Source organism: Scylla paramamosain, unplaced genomic scaffold, assembly GCF_035594125.1.
Source record: "Scylla paramamosain isolate STU-SP2022 unplaced genomic scaffold, ASM3559412v1 Contig87, whole genome shotgun sequence".
NCBI lineage: Eukaryota > Metazoa > Arthropoda > Malacostraca > Decapoda > Portunidae > Scylla > Scylla paramamosain.
In genome coordinates this window covers 247501-262840 of record NW_026973752.1, presented here as the reverse complement: position 1 = coordinate 262840, position 15340 = coordinate 247501, and the positions used below count along the sequence as shown (strand labels likewise).

General features: G+C 44.6%; 1 protein-coding gene and 1 long non-coding RNA gene across 2 annotated transcripts in view; both read left to right on the top strand.

Annotated features, from left to right (window-relative positions):
• Positions 1 to 15340, top strand: part of LOC135098847 (uncharacterized) — a 109178-nt gene that overhangs the window by 74993 nt on the left and 18845 nt on the right. The gene's annotated exons all lie outside the window — the stretch shown is intronic.
• LOC135098842 (uncharacterized) lies at positions 2844 to 9476 on the top strand. The gene is made up of 4 exons (XM_064001243.1): positions 2844 to 4758; positions 4859 to 4954; positions 5036 to 5119; positions 5220 to 9476. Exons 1-4 carry the CDS (start codon positions 4431 to 4433, stop codon positions 8957 to 8959), a joined length of 4248 nt encoding a protein of 1415 aa, XP_063857313.1. The 5' UTR covers positions 2844 to 4430; the 3' UTR covers positions 8960 to 9476.

Below are 15340 nucleotides of genomic sequence, written 5' to 3'. Positions count from 1 at the left end.
TCCTCCCCACTCAATTCTCTCCCTCAGGTCCTCTCCAATGCGATCCTTCCACCTTTTGGTCTGTCACGTCAATCCTCTGCCTTCTATCTCTATATCCATGCCCTTCTTCTGGCCCTCTGATGTGACCGGACTATTCTCCTATCTTGTACTGTCACCTCCGTTACTTTGTTCCTCTTATAAAACTATTTCTCACTTAATACCTCCTTGTCACCCCAAGCATCCGCCTTAATACTCGTCTCTGTAATCTCCAACTTGTTCTATCTGCTTTCCCTATTGGCTACGTCTCCGTATCTTATGACAATGCGGGTTTAACTACCGATTTGAACACTTTCCCCTTCAATGTGACACTTAATTTTTCGATTCCAATTCTTCTAACCTGAGTGGATACGGTGAATGGTCTCTCCATCCAGGCTGCCGTCCTCTGGTATATGAGAGTCCAAGTATCTGAACTCCTTGACATCCTTTAAATTCATATCTTGCATCCATACTTCGCTATCCTGTCAACCATTAAAATTCGGATACTACGTCTTCTCCCTGCTATATTGTGATAGAATATTGGTAGATTAATGAAAAAGGAGTAATTTTGAGTGCATCCATCCGTCTCCCTCTCCCTCTCGATCTCTAAAATTGCGGTAAATTGCGGTAGGGTAAAATATCATGCTTGTAGTTGTGGTTGTGAGAATATTAACTCTTGACTAAGATATTGGTTCTTGTAAGGTTGTGAGAGTGGTAGTAGTGAAATAGTTGTAGTTACACTTGGTTTGGAGACAGCAATGTTGGTTGTTGGCTGAGAAATGTTAGTTGTAGGAGTGAAAAGTGTGAAATAATGTTTAGTTATAGTAATTGTGGTTGTTTTGGCGGAAAGTTTAAAATGTTGGTAGGTGGGTGAAAAAATGCAAGAATATTGGTTGAATCTCAAAAAAAAATGTTGGTAATTTTCATAGAAGGGCTTCAAATGATGGTGGACTGAGACACGCCACAATGCTAGTTGAAACTTGAAAGAAAACTCGTAAATGTTGATTGGGTGGCCAATAATTGTGGTAGAAATACGAAATATTGGTAGATTTGGTAGCAATACGAAAAAAAATGTTGGTAGATTGTGAGGGAGACGTAAGAATATTGGTTAAAAGTTAGTAGGTGCAAGAAAAGCCGCAGGAATGTTGGTAGTTGTGGTAAGCTATACAAAAAAAAAAAAAATTCGTAGATTCAGAAACAAACATTCTGATTTTGGTCGAAGTATTGGTTGAATGTTCAGGTGTATATAATTATATATGAAATAGAACTGGTAGAATTGTGATAGATACAAAGAAAACGAGGGCCAGAAAGCCCACAGATGTTGGTAGCACTGGCTCTCTCTCTCTCTCTCTCTCTCTCTCTCTCTCTCTCTCTCTCTCTCTCTCTCTCTCTCTCTCTCTCTCTCTCTCTCTCTCTCTCTGTAGAAATTGTAAATATAATTGAAAAATATTATTATTGTTATCATTATTATTATTAATATTATTATCATTATTATTATTATTACAACAAAAATTGAAAATATATATAAATAAATATTGTAGTTGTTGTTTTTGTTGTTGTTGTTGTTGTTGTTGTTGTTGTTGTTCTTGTTGTTGTTGTTGTTGTTGTTCTTGTTGTTGTTGTTGTTGTTGTTGTTGTTGTTAATTGTGTTGTTGTTGGTGGTGGTGGTGGTAGACGAAAATTATTATTATCATTATTATTATTATTATTATTATTATTATTATTATTATTATTATTATTATTATTATTATTATTATTGTGTGTAAATATATGTAATAGTTAATTTATATTAGATTTATTTATTGGAGAGAGAGAGAGAGAGAGAGAGAGAGAGAGAGAGAGAGAGAGAGAGAGAGAGAGAGAGAGAGAGAGGAGAGAGAGAGAGAGAGTATTATTAAACTTTATATAAACAATAGTAGTTGGGAAATTGCCACCAGAGTCCCCATCCTGAAATGGCATGCCGCCCAGGTCGCCATTGCATGGCGACCTGGACGGCATGCCATTTCAGGATGTGGACCCTGTTGGCAATTACCCGGAGTGGCGATCCATTTCAGGATGGAGACCCTGACTGTAAATAGAGTGTTGGAGGATGGGAGAGGGAGGGAGGGGGGGGGGGAGGGGGGGGGAGGGGGATCCCACCCCCACCCCAGGAGCGACTCTGATGGCATGCCATATTGTGAGTGTGGGGTTGATCAAGTTGCAATGGGGAAACCTGACAGCAATTTTCCGTAGACTTCAGTGGCAGTCCATGTCAGGATGGAGACCCAGGCTTGGGAAAGGGAGGATGGCGATTCACGACGGCAACACCAAGGGGTGGGGGGGGAGGGAGGGGGGAGGGACGGTGACGGCGACACTGACGGAGAGGTGGGGGGCGTGCGTCCTTATCCTTCGGCGACGATGGAATGACTAAATGAATCAATGATGGTGGGTGGAAAATAATTGAGTGAAAGGAGGGGGGGAGGGTGTGGACTGGCGGCCAGACGTGGAAGTCGCCACACACACGCGTGGCTAGGGGACTGTGACGGCAATGCCGTGTAGGTCGCCCTTTCACGTCCCCCCCCCACCCCCAACCCACCCACCCAGGGGCGACTCTGACGGCAAGCCATATTGCGATGGTGATCCTGATAGCAATTTTCCATAGATCCATGCTTGGGAAGGGGGGGGTGATTCACGACGGCAAACACCAAGGGGGGGGAGGGAGGGGGGAGGGACGGTGACGGCGACACTGACGGAGAGGTGAGGGGGCGTGCGTCCTTATGCTTCGGCGACGATGGAATGACTAATGAATCAATGATGGCGGGCGGAAAATAATTGAGTGAAAAGGGGGTGGAGGGGGGGAGGAGAGGTGATGGGGGGGCTGGCGGGCAGACGTGGCAGCCGCCCGCCACACACGCGTGATTAGGGGGACTCTGACGGCGCCTGCCATAGAAGTCGCCCTTTCCCTTTCATTCACGGAATCCTGGAGGGTGGGATGACCGAGTGTTGCCATCACGCGTTCCCTCCGACATCTCAATACATCCCCTATGGTCAAGGTCGTCGCGACTGCCGCACGAGATCCCGTTACCTGTCCATCCTTTTTACCTGGAGAAAGCGTCTGTGACGGCCAGGGCGGAGCGGCGGCCTCTTCCACTTTCACCGACCACCAGCGGCATGGCTGACGTAATACTTATGTCGGATGGCGGTCTTATTACCATCATTATTATTATTATTATTATTATTATTATTATTATTATTATTACTATTATTATTATTATTATAGCCGACACGTGCTCCCTCCGATATCTCAGTACATTCCCCTATGGTCAAGGTCGTCGCGACTATCCACGCCGTACCGCCATAATCTCCAGTCTGCCGACGTATATATGTCATGAAAAGGTAAAGTTTAAAGTCAGTCTGTTAGTTGACAGGGTTTAAAAAACATGTCATTGAGAGATAGTGACGATATATACGTATACCTATCTTCTCTTGCAGGTGGTAGGTCATTTCCCAACAACACAACAACAGAATTTGAAAACAGAATCTTACCCATTCATTTAGACACCGGCAGGGATTATGAAGTCGGCCTGTGTAATATTTTATTCCCTAAATATTTCTACTGCATTGCGGAAGGGGATCCAAATTCCAGTATATCGTTCTATGGTCGGGTTAAGCAGTCAGACTTTGATATGTATGAATATAATATGTATACCTATCTACCGGAAAGGAATATCATCTCCAATTTTACCGATAAGAACATACCGGCCATAACTAAGGCAATTAATGGACAGATAGTGAGAGAACTTCAAGCAATCTTGAATGACTCCTTTAAGATCTATTTCCCTTACTCGGATATCATTTATTATGACCGCGACTTGGAGCGGGTCGTTGTGAATAACGCGATTGTCCCTCCTAATGACGATCGTATTTACAGTGATATAAGTATAAAATTTGCATCGCATATAGCTCACATTCTGGGTTTCAATCCAAATTTTCGCTACACCGTCTACTTTCAAAGATCTGGCGACGGCATTTCATCTTCCGACGCCAGCGAAGCTTCCTCCTCATCACCCATAAAATTATTCGCTCAATACGTACCGCGAGCTGATGCAGGGACGGATTATATGTACGTTTATACCGACATCATTTCCCCCTCGCGATTTGGCAACCAACTAGTTAATATATTAGACGTCATACCACTCCCCGGCGACAGCACCAGTAAAGGTGCGAATTCAATTACGTATAAACCACTTTCTGCATCAACTATAGAGAGTGTGGCCATCAAAATTGCTAATCAAAGAGGCAAACCTATTCAGTTTGAAGATGGGGAAAACAGTGTTACTTGCGTGTTACATATAAGACCACGTTAACTTTGCGTCTCGGACGTAAAATTTTGAAGAGAATCGATCAAGGTGGGATAATGGGTGGAGTGGAGGATAATGAAACAGGCAGGTGTTGCCTACTTCCGAGTCAAGGCACGCGCCTCGCGACCATCTGCGCGGGAAGCTTCAGTGTTTCCCCGCGCGGCATGGCGGCCGGGACAAAGTGTTGACAATGTTATAGAAAAAAAAAAAGAAAAGAAAATGGGTGTTCACTGTGGAACAGCAGAGGCGCGGATTTTATGTGAAGTGTGTGGGAGATGGCGCACTAATCCATCCTGCCCCTCATGTGTGGAAGACCAGTGTGATTTATGCGAGCGGTGTGGACTTCTGTTTCCACATCCACCGCCAGAACACACCTGCGAAGTTGGCAATCCTGCTTCTTCTGGTAAGCATTATTACTTATTTTGGCGGGAATGTATAATAATAAAGATGAAATGACTGTCAATCTTTACAAGTTTGAGCTCTGAGCACATCTTCCTGTACAGGCTCACACTCGATTGAGGTTGAGCAGAACGCCGGCGTAGAAGGCCCACGTCGGCGGACGTCACAAGGCGACATCCCACGCGGAGGCGGGGGAAGAGGTGAGAAAAAAAAAAAATACTACAAATAATAAAGCAATAAATACGGTGCCACCGCCACTACTAATATTCTTTTTTTTTAAGACTCGCCACGGCCGGGACCGAGTGGATTATCGGGGAACGTATTCAATTCTTCCGAGACTTCAAGTCCTTCACTACCTACACAAGGTAAATATCAATTCAATAATAATAATAATAATAATAATAATAATAATAATAATAATAATAATAATAAACTGTCGCTGCTACTTCTATTTTTTCTTCCCAGACACGCCACAAGCGGAGGCGGACCACGATGAGCGCAGCATGGCAGGAGAGTCGGCGGATGCAGACCTTGACGAGCGCGGGATGCCGGAAGAGCCGCGGTTAATTGACTCGAGGGAAAATTTTATGAGGAGCTTCACCAGACATCAATATGACATACCTGATCATGTAAGCAGAGATCCACTCGGTCTACTTACCGAATACAGGGAGTTCTTTATACGGGAAATTAGATCATATTTCACGTCACACGGCTCGCCATTCCCCCCCACCCTGAAAATATTTTCACACATTTCTCTGTTACTAGTGAAATTCTCTACCTTAGGCGAGGATGAACATCGAGTCATTCATATTGCTTTTAGAGCACGACTGATCACCTATCAAGATGTGCCTGACCTTGTTGATTTATGGATCCATCAGCTGAACAGTCGGCTGGAAAGCCTTACCAGCGAGACTGAAGGATCTGGTTTTATCATTTCAAGAGTACAGAATTTTTTCATCAACTATTGCTTGCATGTCGCATGTAGTGGCATAGGAGATTATGTTGCTTATCCTAGAGGCGTGCGAGGAGGGAATGAAATTTTCAATCCTGATGGCCGACATTCATCCTGTGTTATTCAGTGTTTGGCGGCTTTCAGACTTCATGCTCGAGGTGTACCTTGGAAAAGAATTCCAAAAATATTACGGAGACGGCATGGCGGAGAGAAATACGTCACGCGCGGAAAAGTAGGCAGTCCAGTGACTTGGGAGAACTTGAGTCAGTTAGAAAGGTTAAATTGTCTGTCTCTGGACGTTTATACACTGACAAAAAGCGGTGAGATATACTATTTAACATTATCAAGAAAAGGCTCGCGGAAGTATAAAACTGTAGTCTCACTCCTTTTACTAGGTGGAAAACATATGACGCTCATTAAAGACGTGGAGAAGCTGCACCGGAAATTGACGAGAAGCAGTCCCACCCCAGAGGGTCATCAGTTTTGCAAAGTATGTTTCAGCTCAGTTCCCAAGTCTGTCAGTTTGAGCGATCACGAGTGTCACTGCGACTTCACTCAAACTCTTCTCTTTCCAGGTGACGGTGAAAAAGTAAAATTTAAAAATTTTGCCTACACCTATCAGCCTGCATACTTAGCATTTTTTGATTTTGAAACTATGATAAAACCTAAGGAGAATAGGAGTGTGATAGCCGAACATGACCCAATTGGTTACTCGTATCTCATCATCAATAGGCATGGAGATGTCGTGGAAAAGAGAAGTTATTTCGGTGAAGATCCCGTGAATAATTTCATTGATAGCCTATCCAATGCTTGGGGAATCATCAAGGAAAGTGTAGTTAGCTATCCAATTAGCATGTCTGCGGAGGATGAAGCCCACTTCAAACGTCAGCGTCACTGCGAGCTCTGCCATCAACCCTTTAATGTGAAAACCCCACCTCATAAACATCACGACCACTCATTACCACAAAATAATTACAAGGGGGCTTTGTGCGCGCGATGCAACCTCCAGTGTCGTGACATGAGGAAATATCTCATCACTCTGGCACATAATATGAGCTTTGACGTCTCCTTAATCATAAAAGACCTTCACTTGCCAGAGTCGCACGTGGACATCCTTGCCAAGTCAGAATCGCATTTATTGAAAGTAAGGATTAAGGAATTGCAGTTTCAGGACACGCTTTCCATTATGAATGCTGGCCTCGGTCATCTCGCTCAGAGTCACGTGCAGGCGGGCTATAGCACGCGTTACGCCCAGGAAATGGTGAATTACCTCCCCGAGGATGTAAGGCGTGTAATTTGCACTCAAAAACAGTTTCTTTGTTATGAGTACATCACCGACCTTGGCCGCTTAGAAGATCGACAATTGCCACCTCGTGAGGCATTTTATGACACGCTCAAGGGGAAGGCCCTGCCACCTGGAGAATATGAACACGCTCAAAGCGTGTGGAGTATGACATCCTGCCGCACTTTAGGCGATTACATAAGACTGTATTGTGAGATTGATGTGGGATTATTAGCCGACACATATCTCAAATATAGATCATACCTGCATGAATTTTATGGGCTGGACGTGACACATTACGTGTCACTGTCTTCTTATGCTTATGACGCTTTTTTAAAGTCGACAGGCGTTCAACTTGATCCACCTTACGATCCTAACATGTATCACCTGATCAAAAGAAATGTACGAGGAGGCTTTGTAACTTGCGTCAGGCCACACCTGCAGTCAAACCACCAACCCGACGGCGGACCCGGCACCTATGTGTTCTATCTGGACTATAATTCATTATATGCAAGCGTTATGTGTTCCCCCCTGCCTATGGGTGACATCAAAAAGCTTTCTCAGTCAGAGATGGATGATTTTTTTGAAGTTGGCATCCAGAATCATGCGACAGATGGCGACGTCGGTTACTGGCTGCATTTAGACAGCTGTGACGTTTCCCCCGACGTAGCTCGGATCACGGACGAGTTCCCTCTGTGCCTCGCACACATGACTATTACAGAAGATGACATCTCACCGTACAGTAAAAGACTGTTAGAAGCTGAGGGTCGTAAGCTGGGGAGGAAAAATCGTAAACTCGTGGCCAGTCATAAGGGACTGAAAGATCATCTCATCAGTCTGGAATTGCTGCAACTTTTACTCTCACTTGGACTGGAAATACAATGTGTTCATGCTATATATAGGTTCAGACAGGCTCCATACCTGAAACCTTTCATAGAAAGGAACGTCGCTCAGCGTAAAAATGAGACGTGCGCCATTAAAAATCGCATTTGCAAACTGATGTCAAACGCAGTTTATGGTAGATCCATGTTATCTGAAGTGAAGTATGGCCTCCAGCAGAAATTAGTGACAAAAAGAAAGACTTTCCTGAAGTATGCAAGAAATCCATCCTTTAAAAGGGTCCACCAATTAGGCGAGGACCGAGTCATATGTGTCAACAGTAAGAATACGATTAAAATCAGGCAGCCAAATTACTTGGGATACCATATTTTAGAAGTGGCAAAGAAGTACATGTACAACTTTTGGTATCGTGTCATCAAAGCTAATTATGGGGAGAGAGCTAAATTAGCTTATGAAGATACTGACAGTTTCATTTTCAGTCTGCACATACCTACAAACTTAAATGATGAACTGAAACATGGACCCATGGCAAATTTTCTCGACACCAGTAACTTTGCTTCAGATCACCCGTGTTTTAATGGGGAGCGGAAGGGTCAACTAGGCTTGTTGAAATCTGAAACCGGATCCACGCTCATCAAAGAGGCGATTATATTAAAGCCAAAGATGTATTCGCTGCTGTTGGAAGATGACAAGCAAGTATCTCGAGGTAAAGGCATTCCAACTCACCTTCAGCAAAATATATTGCATCAGCAGTATAGGGAAACACTTAATAATGTCGCATGTGGGATGGTGGATTGCTATAATATTAGGAATGTGAAAGGACAAATTTGTACCACTCGTATGCGAAAGCGAACGTTGTCACATTTTGACGACAAGCGCTTTCACGTCGATGGCTATACCTCAAGGGCGTATTATCACCCCGACAATGATCCGCGGGAAAGAGATGTGGAGAATGAGATGGAAGAGGAGGTGGCGGTGGATGTGGGGGAGGTGGAGGTGGATGAGGAAGAGGAGGAGGAGGAGGAGGAGGAGGAGGAAGAGGAAGAGGGGGAGGAAGAGGGGGAGGATGGGGTAATGAGTGGTCTGTGGCGTGATCGGGAGAGACTTTCCGCGGCATTATTCACATCATGATTAAGGGGTAGAGAAAGAGAGGACGCAGCTGCTAGCAGACACCCTTCATGTAATGTAAAAAAACATTTGCTCTGACCACGTAGGCTAAGGAAGAGGGGGAGGTGGAGGATGGGTTGTGTCGTGATCGGGAGTGGCCTTCCATGACATTATTCACGTCATAATTAAGGGGTGGAGAGAGACCGCGGCCGCCAGCAGCTGCCATTCATGTAATGTAAGAACATTTGTTTTGAGTATGGAGTTAAGGAGAGGAATGAGGAGATTGTTCATGTACTGTAAGGACATTTGTACTGCCCACGTGGGGATAAGGAGGATGAGGAGGAGGAGGTAATGTAAGAACATTTGTACTTAGGTTAAGGAGAGGGGGGAGAAGGGGGGGAGGTTGAGGAAGAGGTGTGGGTCGGGGGAGATCCACGTCATAATTAGAAGGCAGGGATGAGGATGCAGCTGGGAGGTTAGTTATGCTGTTACCTACATGACCATGTAAATAAAGGTTAAGTAATAAATACTGTAAACATATCGTAGCGTCTTTTAGTAACCCTCTGAACTTAACATGGACAAGACATTTAGCGAAGAGATGCTGAATCTCTTCAGATATCCTGCACGCATAATTATTGCAGGTTATACAAATTCCGGCAAAACACACCTCTGCAATAAAATTATAGAGAAATATCAGCATGGATTTAACAGAATTATCATTTGTGGCGTCTCATCGCATTCGCTGCAGCAGAATTCCCCTTTTAAAGATAAGGTCGAAGTGCATGAGAAAATTATTGATCCCGTGATGGATGATAACAGTCCATACGCCGACCCGCAAACGCACACACTCCTGATATTAGATGACAATTTCCTCACGGCTGGCAATTCTCAAACGATAGCAGAGGCTTTCACCAAAGGGAGACATAAAAATTTGTCAGTTATAATGATAGCACAGAATGTCTTTTTCCCCGGAAAGTATGCTAGAACGATAACTTTAAATGCCTCACATTACATTCTTATGAAAAACAGAGATATATATCAAATTGAATGTCTGGGCAGGCAACTTTATGGAAGGGAGCGCGCCAAACACTTTGTGGAAATTTATAAAAATGTCGTGCTTAGACGAGATCACGGTTATTTGTTGTGTGATTTATCCCCGAACGCACCCGAAGAAATTCAACTGCGCACGAATATTGTGGATGAGTCACCCTGTGAGAAAGTCTATCTGCTATGAACGCCGTTTTGGACGAACTTTACCGGGATATGACGAATCCTGCGGCTTTAGGAGGTGTGCAAGCACTCTACAGAGAGGGGAAGAAAAGGGATAAGAATCTAACACTCCGCGATGTGAGGGCATTTCTGCAGGGCAACCGCACTTATACGCTTCACAAGCCGACACTGAAACGTTTTCCGCGACGAAAAATTCTCGCTCCTAAACCGTCCGTCATTTTAACTTGCGATTTGGCCGATTTTGCGAGGCTGCACAGACACAATGGCGGCGTCCGATACATCATGTTTTGCCTGGACGTTTTCAGCAGATACTTGAAAGTGGCAACGCTGACAAGTAAATCCGGACACAGTAGCCTGCAAGCGCTGAAAAAAGTTCTAGAGTCGGGGAGTTTTACAGGCGTGTCGCGTCTTTTTACCGATCAGGGATCCGAATTTTATAATCAAGCAGTGAAAAAATATCTAACTTTGAAAGGTATTACCTTGTATTCCAATTACTCGCGTGAAACAAAGGCGAGTTTGGCAGAAAGGGTCATCCGAACCATAAAGACAAAAATATATAAATATCTCACGCAGAACAACACACTGACGTATATTAACGTCTTGCCCACCCTAATAAATACGTACAATCACACCCCACACCGCGGTTTGGGCGGCAACCAAACGCCGGCTCAGGTTCACCGCCTCCGCGAGCTGTCACAAGTCAGGAAGCAATTTAAACGAATGTATTTAAATCGGCCAAGGGGAAAGAAAGTTGTCAGTCATAAATTAGACGTGGGAGACATTGTACGCTTGCAACGTGCTTCCCGAACGCAATTTAAATTCAATAAGGGTTATACCGTCAACAATACCGAGGAGCTTTTTAAGATAAGTCGTGTGGATTACTCACATAAAATCCCTATTTATTTCATAAGGGATTTGGCGGGGGAGGACGTGACCGGCGCTTTCTACAGGGAAGAATTAATCAAGTCCTCTCTTCCCTCACATTACCAGGTCGATATATTACGATCGAAGGTCGAGCGAGGTAAGAGAAAGTACTTCGTCCACTGGCGTGGGTACCCAGATAAATTTGACAGCTGGATAGATGCGGACGACTTAGTATAAGATATGGATGAGGAAAAACCATTGATATTGAAGTACAAGGATTTGGTTTTTCTCCTCTCGCATGTCACCCCTAAATTGCGGAAGCAGGTCTTGCAAAGTTTGAATAAGCGCGAAGTCAATTGCATCTCGGAAATATTCGCCAACTTTTTGAAGAGACGCCTGACGGACGACGATACCATCATTAACCGCCTGAAAAAATTCAAGAGTGATATTCGCACTGTAGCCTTGAAGAAGACGCCCGTGTACAAGAAGAAAGCGATTCTAATCTCCAAACGAGGTGGTAACATATTGGCCGCGTTACTCCCGATAGCCGTGTCGGCAATAACAAGTTTACTACAGAGATGAAAGAATATTGTTTAGTTCCCGTCTCAGTTGCCGAGAGGTGTAAGTTTAAACCGACCGACAGCGCAACTCAGCACCGATTCACGTCAAAACAAGTCAAGAAAAAAAAAAAAACTTCACTACCGCTACCGGCCGCCGCCCTCCCCGACGCCGCCACCGTGACGCCACCACCACGCGCACCTGTCAATCCACCCTTGGATGATTTGATTCGAGTTGCCGTTCCTCCTTCCTTTAGAGAATATGGTTTATCTCTCTTGAAATTATTGGAGGGTAAACCTGGGATTTCATGGGATGAGCGCGGTAACTTACTTCCACCATTTTCTGGCATAAGCGTGTTTGATCTCATACGAGTACTCGGTCACGAAAAGGGGGCCGCGAAAAGACTTTCACCCGATAAGCGTCCATTATTATCACTGCTACTTCGCATGGCGCAACTCCCCGCGGATGCCATCAGAAATACGACTCAACGAAGTAAACTGATAGGTGGCGGGGTCGGTGACATCTGGGAAGCATATTAAATGAGAAAGCTCCCCATCTTACTCTGTAAACGAGTAAGTACATCAATAATACATGAGAGCACGTGTTAGGCGCGTCAGGGGTGCAGGCCCACGGATGGATAATTGATGAGGGTTATGGTCAAAAAAAGGTTCACCCCCCCCCTAACCCACATCCCCTAATAAATAATACGTTCCCCGCCCTCCATCCCTTCCCACCAACAAAGGAAAAAAAATAACACCTGCGTCAATTTGAATGAATAAATTCTACTACGCAGAAGGTGTAATATCGACCAATACGTGTGAATAAAGGTCTGCGAAGACACATTTCCCCCTCACTCCCCTCACAGAGGGTTCAACGTGTGGATCAGCCCTCCAATTACTCGTCAAGATGAAGGTGGTCGAGGGCAAGCTGACCGATGGCATCTTCCGCGACCGCCGCTGTTATATCATTTATTCAGTAAATGCCGTCTCCACCGAACCGAGTGGGATTGCGCGGGATCTCAAAACGATTTACCCATACGAGAATACACATGCAGCTAGAAAGAGACTCTACTCGCTTCATCGGGCCACGGCAGACACGAGAGATGACCCAGGACGTATCATTATCCACGCGCCTCCCACAGGAAGCGTAAATCTCCCTCACCTGGTGGCCTGCGTGACTCAGTATGGTTGGGGCGAGGCCGTCGAGGGAAACGAGAAGGCGCGACAGGCAATCGCGACGTCGAAGGATTTGCCTTACGTGGAAGGACTCAAGATGGATACAAGCGTGAATCGACGTCAACACTTCCAGAATTGCCTGAAAAAGATTGCCCTGCTAGCCATGGCGAACGCTGAAGTAGAGCAAATTATTATCCCGGAAGGACTGGGATGTAGAGGTCGCTGCCAGGATGAGTGGACGAATAATTACCTGCCTATGGTGGAAGGGCTGGCGCAGCGACTTCAACCTTTTGGAGTTGAAACTATTCTGGTGAGGAAGTCTGAATAACTATATCATGTAAATTTTAAAATAAAGTTGATGTGTGTTTGACAAATCGAGTATAAATGTATTCCTTAATTGGGGTGACCGTTATTATTTATTTTGATCATGGCGGGAGCAGCATATCAGACAGAAATAAATAGCTGGTGATTATGCTCGATGTCTTATTCATGACGTGACAACCATCATGACGAGAGCGTTCACACCTCCCACTCGAGCGGAATACGACTTGCTTTTTACGCAAAGCAAAGGTGGAGGTTTAGACGACATCCGGGTTTTTATTCCACCCCATTCAAGAAGAGGTGGCGGTCTATTTTCCGTTTTGAGTGGCTTTGCTAAAAGAGCAATTCCCTTTCTCATGCGCACTGTAGCACCCGAAGCGCTCCAAATGGGAAAAGGTTTATTAACAGATGTTTTAGAAGGGAAGCGACTTCGCGAATCATTAAGAAATAGAGGTGTTGCAGCCGTGAAGGGTGTGGGGGAAAGGATAGTTCGAGGCGGACGAGTAATGAAAAAGAGGAAAGTTGGAGTCGGAAAAAAAAAAAAAAAGAGAAAACCACCAACCAGGCAACTGAAAAGAAAGACTTGCTATAAAGCAGATATCTTCAATATTTAGCTTAGTCGCAAAGATGACTCATTACGGTCCGGATGTGCAGGGTGGAGCGACCTCCACCCCCCTGAGCAATTATCTGACGGCCGTGAGTGAGAACTTTCCGCGGGTGAATCGCTTGCATACCATCGAATCGTCAGTCGCTGCGAGGGGAAAGTTGGACGTATTACCCGTTAATTTAGACGCAAATGCTAATAATCATGCGGGGATCAACGATCCTTACATTGAATTTAGACTGCCTGGTATTCCAGGGCAATTTTTGGATCTATCAACGCTGTCTCTAGAATTGCGAGTTAGCGCGACGAAGGCAGACGGCGCGCCACTAGACGATGACGATCACGTCGTTTTTAGTAATGGTTTGAATAATACGATGTTTAAGTCATGCGCTTGTTATTTTAACGAACAGCTTGTGGAGTCATCCTCTTTGTTCAACTATCACGCCTTCATTAAAATGATTACAACAATCCCTCAGGATAAAATTGACTCTATCGGTCGCGTCGCCTTCTACCACCGCGATTATGATGGATCAAAAGGCATAATCAATAAATTTGATGAAGACTATTTCACGGGAGGGAATAAAGACGAGAAACAAATGATGAAAGATTGTAAAACGCACGGCATTTCGATGACTGCGCCTTTGTTTTCGGATATATCAAGTCTGGACGCGTATCTGCTTGACTCTGTTGATGTGAGAATTCGATTAGAATTGGCTAACAAAACATGGATTCTTAATTCACACCAAGATGCCAGCAGTTTCAAATTTAAGCTCGAGATGGCTAAGTTATGGGTTGACCGCGTCACGCCACATCCGCCCGCCTTAGAATCGTTAAATAACTCCTTGACTCGAAATCCAATGCAATACACTTTTAATAGAACGCTCAATAAAACGTATGTGTTAGCCGCCAATCAAACGTCTTTGATTGCCGAATTACCTTTCGCGCAAATCATACCTCAAAATTTGACCATGGCAATAGTTGATATGGACAGCTTACAAGGCGTAATTGATAAGAATGGTTTATATTTTCAACACGCCGATCTGTCACATGTACATATCACCGTGAACGGGGCGACCATTTATAACGTTCGCAGCTCTTTCCCGCATCACGCGTCAAAATTGTTTTACACGACCCTTGAGTCACTAGGATTGGACACGCGTAATTCCCTAACATTTGATGCATTTAATAAAGGTCGGACAGTATGTTTCTTTAACTTTGTGACGGAGGACGTGCACAATGCCATCCCTCTGGATAAATCAGGAAATCTAAGAATTAATCTGTCGTTTGCCAAGGGACGTAATCACAACCGCGTCATAATGTTTTTCGCCGACACTACTGGCGTCATAGAAATTGATCATTATCGTCACGTTCGCTGCATTGTCCGCGCATAAGCCGTCATGAATGCACGTGAAATACAGGCCGGTCTAGCAGGCATCTTGGGCGATCGAGTTTATTTTTTAGGCTGTCACGATCATCGCCATGTGACAGATCTGATAAATCTTGCCAGAAAACAGGTGAAGCCATGCGTTTTCATTCTAAATACATTGAGTGACTCAAAGACCATGGGCCACTGGATTACTGTTTATCTTAATTTTCAAAGTCAGACCATAGGCTATTACGATAGCTATAACTTGCATCCCAAATACAATTCCG

Bases quoted from the DNA above. Each gene is read 5' to 3' on its own strand.
- LOC135098842 (XM_064001243.1), top strand. From the start codon at position 4,431: ATGAAACAGGCAGGTGTTGCCTACTTCCGAGTCAAGGCACGCGCCTCG. The intron at 4,955-5,035 runs GTGAGAAAAAAA...TTTTTTTTTAAG, and splicing joins ACGCGGAGGCGGGGGAAGAG to ACTCGCCACGGCCGGGACCG. The intron at 5,120-5,219 runs GTAAATATCAAT...TTTTCTTCCCAG, and splicing joins TCCTTCACTACCTACACAAG to ACACGCCACAAGCGGAGGCG.